Here is a 13330-nt window from a genome sequence, read left to right as displayed (position 1 = left end):
TGTGTGTGTGTGTGTGTGTGTGTGTGTGTGTGTGTGTGTGTGTGTGTGTGTGTGCGTGTCTGTGTGTGTGTGTGGGTTTACTCCTGTGTAAGTATGCTGTCTCACATGCTTGTGAGCATTACCTGCATGTACCCGTAGATATGTGTGTGTGAGAGAGAGAAAGAGAGCATGCCTCAGGGGTAAGCTGAGCCTCGGCGGGGTGAATGGCTCCAGTGTAGGACGACTTTGTCACAACCCCAGCCTGCTGCTCTTTGAATAAAGCAGGTCAAACAATGCTGACTCCTCCACTGTAAGCCAGCCTACAGTCAACCTGTTCATTTTTCACCCAACAATAGACCAGGTCTTAAGTTACGACATGCTAAAGCTGCCTCAAAGAACTCTTGAAGTCCATAACTCTCCATGGCCATTTTTTTATTCTATGTTATTTAATGTGCTTTGACACTTTTTTCTCTGTAGGTCACAACCAAGTCACAGAGTTGGTGGTATGAGTGACAGAAGTGGAAGGGAAAAGCCATCAAAAAGCACTGTAACATTTAATGCCGCTATGGGCAATTATTCCTTTATCAGTCTTAATTTTCTTATTCCTCAGTGTGTCTGTATCTCAAGTAACAAGAGCAACAAAAACATAATGCAATGCAACACTTTAGCAAGGCCCAGCGTTCATCACCTAATTGATCCACCTCAACCTTGGATTCAAGAAAAACAGGTTGTGTCCTGGTTGTGAAGCAGTGAATCAGCCAACGTAGAAACGGTTGCCACAAAATGTGGTGCTTGTGTTGCTCCAAGTCATCCAGCCATTGTACACCTGCCTCTGCAATAAATCAAAAATATTCTCAGTAGGCTTTTGGATCCGCCAAGGCTGTTCCTTGTCTCGTATTCTGTTTAAAAATTTCTCAAAAGCAATTCTAAGTCACAGCCAAGCAGTTGAGAATGTCCAGTTTGGTGATATCATGGCTGAATTGTGGTTTGCTAATGATGTAGTTGTGTTGGTTCCAGCCGGCATTACTTCAGCATGCTTTGGGACAGTTTGTAGCCATCTGTTAGGATCATTGTCCACATTTCAAAATTTTAGGCCAGAAAAAAAAGGCAAATTAGGTTAACACTAAGTTAAAAGGAAGATGTTGTCTCAAGGTACAGGGTAAGGACTCTCTGGACTTGCTTGTAAGTGAAGGTATACTGGACCATGAGATGGACAGGCAGATTGATGTCTTGTCTGCTGTGATGTGGATTTAGTGTTGTTCTCCAAAGGTGAAAATGGACCTGGGCCTCAAAGCTAGACTCTCCATTTACCCATCAATTTACATTCCAAGACTTCCCTATGATCATGAGCTTTGAGCTGATATCTTAAAAATTCCAAAGCAGCTTGCAGTGGGTATACAGCTCCTTTACATTAATACGAGCCAGTTGAGATCGTTCAGGTATTTGATCATGATGCTCCCTGTGGGCCTCCAGCTGGAGGTTACCAAAACACTCTGCAGGAATTAAATAAACTGATCAGCCACAACATTATTACCGCTCGCTTTATATGTAGTATGCAGGTCCCCCTTGTACTGGCCAATCAGCAATGAATGTTTGGGGCATGTACACAGGACCTTTGGTAGTCATTAGACAGCAGATCCTCTGGGTCCTGTGAAATGTGGGGTGGGGCTTCTCTGGATGGCGTCTGCATTCCATGTCTGTGAAGATTCTCAGTCATCCAGGTCATGGTTATTCTCGTGGATTAATCGTAGCGACTGGACTTGCTTGAGTTCCTTGAAGACGTTCCACCTCTCATCCAAGAGGCTTCATCAGGTCTGACTGACTGGTTGGGAGTTCCAGATACTTGTATCCTTAAGGATCCATTAACACCTATGTTTCAGTTTCAAGTGGGGGTTTGTTGCTCCTCCCCCTCGTTATGTGAGTCGTTAGTGCTCCCCCTGCTAACAATGGATTCAATTCCATGGATGCAATGGCATGTAGAGAGTTTTAAAGTCATGTCAACATCTTGGACTCATTGCTGTGTTCCTTGAGCCCTTCCTGAGCAGTCTTTATGGTGTGGCGTGGTGTATTGTGGGGCTCAACTGGAGACTTAATTCTTAATAAATATATTAATTAATTTCTGTATCAGTTCATGAATCTATATGTAAATGTATTTTTGCATCTCATGGTGTGGTGCTCATTATTTCAGTAAAAACTAAATAAAAACCTCTCTTTCTTTGTAGAGGAGTTCATTATGGCAGCTCAGAGGTTTGGCCAGGTGACGCCCATGGAAGTCGACATCCTCTTTCAACTGGCTGACCTGTCAGAGCCTCGTGGGTAAGACAGACAAAAAGATATGCACACATGGGGATACATAAACAGCAAGGCAAATGATTGTATACATAAACAAGCAGCTGAGTTATCGGGATAGAGGACCATGGAAGTTTTTATTTATTTATGGTATGCAATCTGTGAGGAAATCAGTATTGTGGATATGATTGCCAAGCAGGTAGAGGGATTCATTGCAAGTATTTTGTGAATTGTAGCTGCGTTGTAGCAGAGCAGTAGTGAAATGGTATCTCACAATTACAAGACTATTCCAAACTTGCCCCCCCAAAGCGCAGGTTTAGCCCCAGGGTCCATATCTCAGAGAGACGAGCACTTTCTCAAACTTCTCCGCAATGGATCAAAAGAATCTGACATGTATCCAGTGCCAGAGAATCTTCTTTCAGTCTAAACCCAATCCAAACTTCCATTTATCATAAAAAAGGGGCAATTCCAGTCGCTGTAATCCGTGGCACAAAACAACTGTATATGTCTCACATTCCCCCACTTCCTTTGCGTCTGCCTCGCGGCCCGACCAGTGTGTTCATAATTTCTAACCCCGGCCTGAGACACCACTTGATTATTATTTCTGGGCAATGGGATACTTTAATAGCTCTCTCCACTCCCCTTGATTGGAGATGTGAGAGATAATAGCCCCAATATTCAGAGGAGAGGGGTGGAGGGTGGGGGAGGATTTGGCGTTCCCAGTTCCCTGAGCCTGGGAATTTTGGGACCGTCACAGAGATGCAGTGGAAAGACCTCCAAAGATTAAATTATCTGTGTTGTACTTGGATGAAGTGATAAAGGAATATGAGCTGTCAGTTCCTATAGATCGGTTGTCTAACTCAGCCATGCCAAGCGCAGGTCTGGATTCGTGAATGCCACAATATTTTCACATGGAACGATGGCAAAGTATCCACAAACTTTGGGTAACTTCAGACTGACAGATTGAGCTTGCAAAGGTCACGGTCTTGGTAGTACATGAATGAAATTATAATCCTCTGAGAGTTACTTGAAACTTCTCACTCTCTCCTGTCTGTTTCTCTTTACCAGACGTGTTGGTTTAGTGGACATTGAGAAGATTGCTCCGCTGGAAGAAGGCGCCTTGCCCTACAACTTGGCTGAGATTCAGAGACAGGTACAGCATATGAAAACTTGTTGATGTGTTTGGTTTCCTCTTCCACATTGGCAGCTCTTTTCCTTCTCGATACGTTCTCTTGGGCTAAATGTCACCGCACTGATGATTAAGATTTATAATTACGGATAATGATATCTCCTGTTCGCATGTAATTAATCCCCCAAAACAAAACATCAGCTTGACTTGTGATTTTGGCATGAATTACACAATTAATGCACAGGCACTGGTTCAAAGTCATATCAAAGTGAAATAAAGAAATACAGGAGACACCGATCCCAACACTCAAAATGCCAGTCAGCCAGTACCCATCAGACCAGCTCATTTTCAAAAGTTCATACCAAGGTTCAGACCAAGTTGTGTTCAACAAGTTCCCATCATAGACTTGAAGCTAAAAAGACTCAGAGAAAACACCACTAGACCTCTCCCTGACATGTGGTCGACGTCTTAAAAAAACATACACACACAACTCACAAATCCATGGAAATAAAGATGGGCAGAGCCATCCTCAAGACCCGATGAAATTCAGACATGCTTCAAGTTGCAAGTAATAGCCAGCTAACAAGAGCAATTTGTAACAAAGGAAAGTAAGAAGGACGTATGGACAGCCAGACAGATGAGCAGAGGACTATTTTCTTACTCCGGCTGTTTGGTCAGAGTTGTGTTGCCTGGTGGGTTCCAGCGCTACGCTGAAGGCTTGGCCAGGCCATATTGGAGCAGGCTGGGGCCAAAGGGGAGAAAGCAAAGGGGCCCAGCACTACACAGACGCCAGTCCCACCACAATGAGCCACTTTAGGCCCTTGTGGTTTGGGCTCAGGGGCTGGCCGCCAGCTAGCTGGAGCTCTCTCTCCTCATCTTTTGCTACTTCTCTCCATTTCTTTTTTGATCTACTTCTCTCTCTCTCTCTCTCTCCCTCTCTCCCTCTCCCATATGCGTGTTTGTCAGTTTGCCTTTTCTCTCTTTATATCCTGTTAACTTGTTCCCTCTTTCTCCCTCAAACATCCCATCAGTATTGCCAAGTAAAATCTGTCTCCAGGCAGACATAGATGAGGAGGATGAAGTGGAGGAGGTTGTGTGAAGGAAGTGGGGTTATACTTTGACAGGTGGACCTATTTTAGAGATTCCCATCCCCCTTCTTACACACACACACACAAACAACCCCCTCCCCTACCTTGAGACCAGGGCTGGGGAGACCGATCAAAGCAACAGGTAGCGCAGGTGGATGGGGGAGTGTGGCTGTTCCTGTGTCGCTCATATGGGCAACTAACACGAAACTTTTGCAAAATGCAGTGATTATGATCACAAGGGTGTATTCTGCAGCGTAGAGCAGATTTATGTTGCACAGATAAATTCCTGTGAGACTAATGTTAATCCAGCTGAGCTATGTACAATTTTAAGTAGATATGTCAACAGATAGTATTTGCAGCTTTATATGTATGCTCAACTTTTAAGTGGAGATAGACTTTATGTGTGTGCATCAGAAATAGATATGTGTTGATTAAATGTTAAATCAAAGAGTTAACTTGCATGCTAAATCACGTACATTCATTTCCTTGAATTTCCAGAAACCACACATATTTTGCAGTAAAAAAAAGACATAATTAGCTGAAGCTTGTAGTTTGAACATTTACCAATTCTGACACTTTACGCTGCTACTGCACCACCTGATCACTTGAGTTGTTTTTTTTTTTGTTGCTTTTATTAGCTATTTTTAGTGCTGAAAATGTTGCTCAGCTAAACAATTCATTAATTGGCCCAAAATGTAAACTTGTCGTTTTAAAAAAAAATAAAAATTCAAAACTTTTTCTGGTTACAGTTTCCCAATACAGAGTTTTTTTTTGTGTTTCTGTATTACTCTGTATCTGTATTTATTTCTTTAGGTTTTTGAGTATTAGTTGGACAAAACAAGCATTGTGAAGATGTTGTCTTGTGCCATGAGCATGACCATTTTCCAACATTGCCCTAAACAACAAATCAGTTGACCTGAAAAATATGGAGTTAATTGTTATAACGAGACTGAATGTCTTGACTGTGTTCTAAAACATTTGAGTAAATCAGTGAGTTAAACTTGTGTTTAGTTGTGCAGAGAAAAACATGTCTTCAACCAGCTTCACGTTTAAATTTCTCATGAGCAAAATGTATTTGAATTACATTTATACTCTAAGACCAATGTCCCTCATGAAATTGGGACTTCATGTGAAATCCTACACAGGAAGTGAACAAACAAGCGATTTACTGGCCTCTAAATTTTCTTCCTGGGAGGTGGAATTAAATATGTGGCATGTCACTCTGTAGTGAAAGCAATAGCTTGTCTAACGTCAAGTCCCTCTTTAGCTGTTCATTTCTTCCACTTCTGTACTAACATCTTTATTGTCTCTTTTCCTGTGTGCGAGCAGCAGTTGGGCAGTGACGGCTCCCGCCCCATCCTTGTCCAGGTGGCAGAGTCGGTCTACAGATTCAGTCTTGGCTCAGTAGCAGGGGGTAAGAGTCACGCCCCATTGGCTCCCTGCATACCTTCACCCCACCACCCACCCTCCTACCCACCTACCTGCTCGCCTGCCTACCTGCCCCCCGCCCTGTGCTGTCCTCATAAGAAAAGGGTGAGAGAGAGAGGACAATGGCCCCTCTATTGCCCTCTCTCTTCTTTACAAGAGCAACGGTCACTCTCCTGCTTAAAGAGAAGTGTTCCCTCTCTTTCTTGTTCTCGCTCAATCTCTCTCTCTATCTTTTCCGCTCTCTCTGCCATCCTTCGTTCTGCCCCGTCTCATGCCTCTCTGCGTGGCATGGGAAAACCCTCCTGTGTGTCCTTTTGTACCTGTGTGAGTGATCAGAAGACAGACGATGAGGTTGGAGGGGGGGTGAAGGATAGTGCCTAGGCCTTGTGTTTGGCTCCAGACACCCCACTGTTTTTCTGCTCCTCCTTCCTTCCTTCATTCCTCCCTTCTCCTCCTCCTCCTTCTATCCCAAAGGAGACAGCTTAATAAGGAGGTATGGGTCTGCCATCCCTTCTTCTTTCTCGGTCTCTCTCTAATTAAGTCTGTCGCCTTGGGTCGGATCTTTTTGTTTGTGTCCGCGTGACAGGCCGAAGACACTGCAACTCAAAACACTTCAGCATCTTTCTTAACATTATTCCTGCACACTTCCCCTTCCTCCTTCTGCTCCTCGTCCTCTGCTTCATCTTCCTCTTCCTAATGGGTCACGTCACCCAAGTTACTAAAACAATTTTTCTCACCTATCTTTAGTGGCATCTAGCAACTGCAGGTAGTTTCATCAAAGCAATCAAAGTGAAAGGAATTCGATTTGGAGCACTCATTGCACTGTAAAACATTTTTGTATGACCTCCTAACGACATAAACTTTTTGCGAATTGCCCGGTTCAACCTGACGAATGCCACCCGAGTGTGTGCATGCACGTGAAATTTGATTAACTGCTTTATAATACTGACCGCTCCATTTGTGGACATGTTTCAGTTTTGGCATCACGTCACAGCGCATTAAAATTCTTAAGTCAAGCAAGTGTTTCATATCTGTGTACAAGTCTTAGGATAGGCCTCGATCATTCATGAATTTTGTTTGTGCCTTTTGAGTACAAGAAAATTGTCAAATGTGACAATTTCTCTTAAATTACTTCGTTGTGCCACTTAAGAACACATCTATTTGTACAAGTGATTCTTGCGTGAGGCTCAGCATCTCCTTTATCCTGATTACTTTACAGAATATGCCTTCAACAGCTGTCACGGGTCTTTCTGCTCAGTTACTGCTGTAGGTCCTATGAAAGCAGTTGTATGTTTGTGTTGGTGAACAAACCATTGAATCTACATTTTTAGTTGCATTTCTCACAAATCAGTTTGTATGAACATATTTTCTAAAGAGAAGGTAGTCCAACTCTTCCATGTTTGTAATCCTTTTTCCATATTTTTTGAGAAACAGAAAGAAGGAAAAATCATATTCATAAGGCAAAGGAGGGGGACAATGGTGGCATGGTTATTAAACGTCAATAAATACTGTAATAAAAATGAACACAAATATACCGTCATAACTTGTGACCAGTATCTAAATACATGTTTTACTCTCTGTAGCTGTGGGTGCCACTGCTGTGTATCCCATTGATCTGGTGAAGACACGCATGCAGAACCAGAGGAGCAGCGGATCCCTGGTGGGAGAGCTCATGTACAAGAGCAGCTTTGACTGCTTCAAGAAGGTGGTGCGCTACGAGGGCTTCTTCGGCCTTTACCGAGGTGGGTTTGCTTGAACAGAAAATTTAAACCTCTATGCATATTTGGCAAATATTCACATAAAGCTATGTGTAATATGGCATGGTTACAAACTCGCCACGCAGCATTTTGTGGCTACTGTAGTGTAGCATATTTCTTATCTTCTGTATAATGTATTACTGGTACTTTCCAGATCATTTTTCTCAGCCTGTATAACACACTGTATGTGGGTTTAACATACACTACATGATAATAAGTCACATTTCAAATAAATTGAATCCATCCCCACAATTGTGTTTGCAAACAACTTTCAGGGAAAAACAACTCACACACAGTCAAATCTAGGTTTTCAAGAAAAAGGCGCCAAGATGAGAGAGAAGAAAGAAGAATGAAGTGGTAGGGACAATAAAAGAGAAGGGAAGCGAGAGGAGACGAGAGGAGAAGAAAAGTGTAGGGTGGACAGGAGGGCGGTGCGGGTTCACCTCTCTGTTGACCTGTCTTCTTTGAAGTGATTACCGGCTGGCTGGGGACTTTCAGAGCAGGACAATGAACGTCACACGCAAGGCCACATACCTTTAGGCCTGTGTCACGATGTAGTGATGTCGCACGTCTAGACCTACACACTCATACAAACACATTATAGACACTGAGCAGACACACAAGAATGTAGGCATGCAGTGGACTACTTGGCCATGCAGGTACGTACATACCAGGGCAAGACATCAATAATGACTACCTGTCCTGTCCTCAGAAACTGCGGTTAGTGTGTCTGTGTCTGTATTGTTGGGGTCAGATTAAAGAAGGATTGAAAAGAGGTCCCCTGGAACAGCGGCAGGGCCTTTTTAAAAATCCCAGGATTTTGATTGACAGAACTGGGCTCCCAAGAGGAAACTTGAATGCTTGAATTTCTGTGGGAAACACAAAGGCTATCAAGAGTGAAGTGGCTTCAGAGACACAGAGACAGACAGGTCTGGCTCCAGGTAGATGGCCAGACAGGTATCCTGGCAGCCAAACTGTAGTTATGTAATATAAGTTGAAAGTGCCTTCACTGTTGGAAAAATCTGCTGTGGGAAGAATGCGGAATTAGTGGTGCAAAATTGCTTTTGTTGTGGGATGCCGAGATCTGTCATAAACCAAACAGCACAAGAAAAAAACAGGAGCATCTTTTTCTTGTGTGGATGCTTTTGACAAAATGAATTTGGAGTATTTTCCTGTGTCCTTTTGTGTGTGTTCACATTTATCCTTTGTTGATGAAAGCATGTACGCTTTTGGGGAAAAAAAAGAAGAAAACTCTTCAAAAATGATTATTTTTTGCCTTTTTTATGAAGTCCAGGGAGGTCCTTTTGCCAAGTTCCAAATGGAGTATATGATTGTGTGCGATTGTGTGGCCTCACTACACACAGACTGCAGTGGATTATTAACTGTGTTTGTTGCTTTGAAGAAGTCATTGAGTGTGTGTTTCTTGCTTTGGGGCTGGGTAGGGGGCCAAGTTTCATTGTGCTCTGTTGTGATTATTTTGTTTATTTTTATCCGTCTCTGGGTTGTAATTGAGGTCTGCGTAAACTTTTGGTTGGTTTGTTTTATACTCTGCCCTTTTTTCCTATTCTGGGAAGCAGTTTCGCTCACTTCATCCTCTCTTTACCCTTTCTTCCTCTCTCTCTTGTTGCTACTCTGATGTCCCCACACTCCACATCAATAGATTTCATTAGTGTCTGGGGGATCTTGCACGGTCGGACGCATGCAGCGGGAAGCCACACTTGATGTGGAGTGTGTGGAAGTGGTATATGTATATGTATATATGTGTGTGTGAGAGTAGGGGTACCACAGCGCTCTTTTTTTCTAATCATCTTGTCGTTTCCTAATGATAGGTCTGGTACCACAGCTACTGGGTGTGGCGCCCGAGAAAGCCATAAAGCTCACAGTAAGTCGCTGTGTTAGAAAGCGTGCAGACACACGCATGTGCATTCACATAGACAGAGATCCATACGCTTCTTCCATCACTTTGATCTTGCGGACGGATTTTGTATTATCAGATACTGCGCAACATAAAGACAGACAAATGCATAAATGCATCTGTTAACTGTCAGTCAGACATCTTGATTAAAAGCATTTACAGCATATAATATTTGTGGTGCACTCAGTGACATGCACCATCAGCATTACTGTTGTCATTGCAACATATGTTAGTCTCTAGTAGCTGATTTTTTCTGTGTTCTTGTTAATACCACAGATGTTATTTTTTATAAACTCCAGCTGCAAAGTAAATCAACAAACACATTTGTAAGAAGTAGCATTAGACTTTATGTAGCTGATTTCCAACACATTTAAGTCTTGTACACATCCATATTTTCATTTTCTGATCTACTATAGTACTTTTAAAGTCCATAACTTTTGTGTCTCCAGGTGAATGACTTTGTGCGAGGAAAGACCAGACAGAAAGATGGTACAGTCCCTCTGGCTGCTGAGATCATGGCTGGTGGATGTGTAAGTTTCACATTATCAGCTTGTGTGCAGGTTCAATGGTGAGCAGGTTTCAGTGGTGACAACCTGAACAGAATTTGGGTGTTATATTCAGGAACTTTTTACATCCTGTGGACTCAAAAGACACAACAATCTAAACTCTCAGCCAAGACCTTCTGTAACAAAATAAAAAAAAGAAAAAGCAGATATGAATAAATAAGTAATAATGAGTTATTAGATAATTCGTCGGTAGTCGGGCTCACAGCGTTACAAAACCATTTGACCTTTGGGTTTCTGTTTAATCCTTACTTTTATATCATAGACTTAAACAAATTTCTAATTTTATTCAAGTCAGTGTGCAGTGTCACATTGTTTATAATAATTCCAGCAGACCTTTTAATGTGATAAAAAGGTGTTAAATCATAATAAACAATACTGACATATTGTTGTATAACTGCATTAGATAAGCAAGTTTTTTAACTACACATTTTGGTTTGTGTATTGCGGTGTGTAACTGTACAGATGATAGGTTTATTAAAAAAATTTCTCCATAAGCCACCGTTTTCTTCGCCTAACTAACCAGACATAGACTGTGGATATAAACCTGCCATTGGTGAGGCATTACATGTGGCATTCTCCTCATCTTCTGCCATCCGTGTGCTACCAATTTCAAACCTCTCTTGACTACAGGAAACAACAACGCTTCCATGCCGCTGCCTACATGCTGACAGTTAGACGATGCACTAAGCTTGTTAGTGAATTAGCTATTTTAATGAGAGTGTTGCAGGGGCATCGCCACTTTATCTTGGGCTTTGCTCTGCCCAAAACAACTGTAAATGGTTCATATTTCCCCCTATAGCAGAATGATAGTGAGGTGCAGTCAGACTGTTCTCCATCGCTGAGGAGAACTACTATTACTACTACTATTTTTGTTTTGTTTTCACAAAAAAAAGGAAAATAGAAATAGGAAATTGATTGCATAGAATTGTAATGAAAAAAATGGATATCAGACAATGTACACTGTATGTTATTATAGTGTTTGTTTCTAATTTATAAATTCTAATGCCCCTGATGATGCATGTCCACAGGATCTGTCATATCCACACTACTCATACCATGTCTATGTAAGCAGCCGTGCAATGTTTTCTAGTTGCATTTTTAGAGACAGGGCATCATGTTGTCCACTACTCATTTACAAAAAGTTGAAGTCTTGCTTACTTTATGGAAATCACGGTGGAAACTCCTGAAAAACTTTAGTAAACTGTTTTCATATTATAAAAGAAGGCTTCCAAACTGCCATTTCGGTCTGGTTTGAAATCTTGGAACAGACAGCCCACGAATGAAAGCCATTGTCCAATAAGGTGTTTGTGTGAGGAGGGTGTAGCCTGCCTAGTTGTACACCCATCAAGCATCCAGTTCTGGGAAACCGCGTGACCCCTCGTGTCCAAGAAAGCCCTTGTACCATGACAGTGTCTAATCATATTTAGCAATCACACCTGTCCACTTAAATTAATGTTCTTCTCAGTTTCTTGGTCAGATTCCCTTGGAAAACTTCTCTCTTAATCAAATACAATCAACATTACATATTTCAGTGTACGATCCCTCTGCCTCCTTTTTCTTCATCCAGGCTCTTCAAAGTGCACTGTGTTGAAATGATGCTGTACAGTACCCCGGCAGTGTGTACAGTATTACGGCAGCATGCATCTCTTAACTGTGTTGACCTGTTTTCTGAGTGCTGCCCCTGTGACAGTTGAGCAGACAGACATGGACTTGTTTGGAGGCCAGCAGTTTCGCTGTTTGTTGATGGAACCTGTAAAGATCACACATGAAAGAGCAAAAACACACACCGTGCACGCCGGTGTGCGCACGTGTAACAAACCGAAGAGCATACAGGTGCACACACCCACACACACACAAACACTTTCAGGGAGGAGACGAAGATTGACAGCGGCTGCTACCTGAGCCCCCCTCCAGTCTGTTACCTGCTCCCCTCCCATCATAGGTTTTGATCACTGAGCTGTCACAGCCTACCCCCAATGCATGTACGCACACACACACACACACAACATACAAACACACACATACACACACACAGCGAGTCCTCCAAGGCTGGCAGCCTTAGCCTGAGCAAATGAAAGAAGGTCTTTCACTCAACCCTCTTTTGATGCTGATCACTAAAGCAAAGTATTTCAGGATACACAAGTCATTATGGGTTTAGCTCCACTCAGGCACATTCAATTGACCTTATTAGTTCTGGGAATATGTTTAAGAAATGTTTTAGCACAGTACATTTGCTGTAACTTAAATTTTGGACGGTGATTTTGTTCCGTGTAAGAGAGGAACGGAAAGAGCGCAGCGACTACGCGACGGCAAATATAGTCAAGAAATGTTCTGCACTGTCCTGGGTGTGAAAAATAGCGGTTGCCTTTTTTTTTTTTTTTTTTATACAACCCATATGGATTCAAAAGAAGAACCATAACAGACAGAGAGAGAGAGAGAGAAAGAGAGAGAGAGAGAGAGAGAGGATAAATGTAGAGGAGAGGAGTGCGGATGGATGGATTTTTCCTCTTTTCCTCCGTGAGCCGTCATGACAGCTCCTTTCATCCTGGCTGAGGCCCCGGTGTTAGTGCTGGCACTGCACTCTGCCTGCCACTTTATCTTACACACATACACGCACTCACGTCAAACCCTCCTGAACCCTGTTTTAGCGAGGCTCCAGCCACAGCACATGAAATCTGTTTATATCATTTGGTAGCTGTGAAAGTGTTGGTTTGGACCACAGTGTCAGCCTCAGATCCACAGTCTATAAAGCAAAAAAGAAAGGGGGGAAAAAAACGAGAGAAAGAAAAAGAGAACACGGAATTAGAAGTGTTATATGTTCGCTTTTAGTGAAGTAAACTTCGCATATCTCAAAGTAGCATCTTTATCTCCTCTAAAGTGCTGTTTTGCTTCACCCTTCTCTCTGCCCCTTGTGCTCTTTTCTTGCTTTTCTTATCTCTTAAATATACTCCTCCTCACCTCACCCACTCTTTCCTCTCCTCCTCCTCCTCCTCCTCCTCCTCTCGCTCCCTCCCCCCTCTTTCCCTCTCTAAACCTGTGGCTCAGCACCATTAAGCTCCAGTGTGGGTTGCCAGTTTCTAATGATTATTTGGTAAGAATGGCATGCACCGTTTACTGAGCTGGCTGGATGCTTATCTGGCAGTTGCTGGCCTGCATTTCAGGACTTAAGTTACACAAAA

At 42.6% G+C, this 13330-nt stretch overlaps 1 protein-coding gene across 2 annotated transcripts in view; it reads left to right on the top strand.

Annotated features, from left to right (window-relative positions):
* The window catches only part of slc25a13 (solute carrier family 25 member 13), a 48881-nt gene that overhangs the window by 19128 nt on the left and 16423 nt on the right, over positions 1 to 13330 (top strand). Inside the window, exons 6-11 of one of the 2 annotated variants that reach the window (XM_008299516.1) lie at positions 2202 to 2295; positions 3337 to 3421; positions 5815 to 5899; positions 7497 to 7655; positions 9500 to 9552; positions 10035 to 10115. In XM_008299516.1, the coding sequence (XP_008297738.1) occupies positions 2202 to 2295; positions 3337 to 3421; positions 5815 to 5899; positions 7497 to 7655; positions 9500 to 9552; positions 10035 to 10115 (557 nt within the window). Of the gene's footprint in view, positions 1 to 2201; positions 2296 to 3336; positions 3422 to 5811; positions 5900 to 7496; positions 7656 to 9499; positions 9553 to 10034; positions 10116 to 13330 lie in introns of both variants that reach the window. The other variant, XM_008299515.1, reaches the window with a different exon arrangement.

The sequence above is a fragment of the Stegastes partitus genome, unplaced genomic scaffold, assembly GCF_000690725.1.
Source record: "Stegastes partitus isolate 25-593 unplaced genomic scaffold, Stegastes_partitus-1.0.2 Scaffold1428, whole genome shotgun sequence".
Taxonomy (NCBI): domain Eukaryota; kingdom Metazoa; phylum Chordata; class Actinopteri; family Pomacentridae; genus Stegastes; species Stegastes partitus.
The sequence above is the reverse complement of the archived record's forward strand: the minus strand, read 5'-3'. Positions and strand labels throughout refer to the sequence as shown.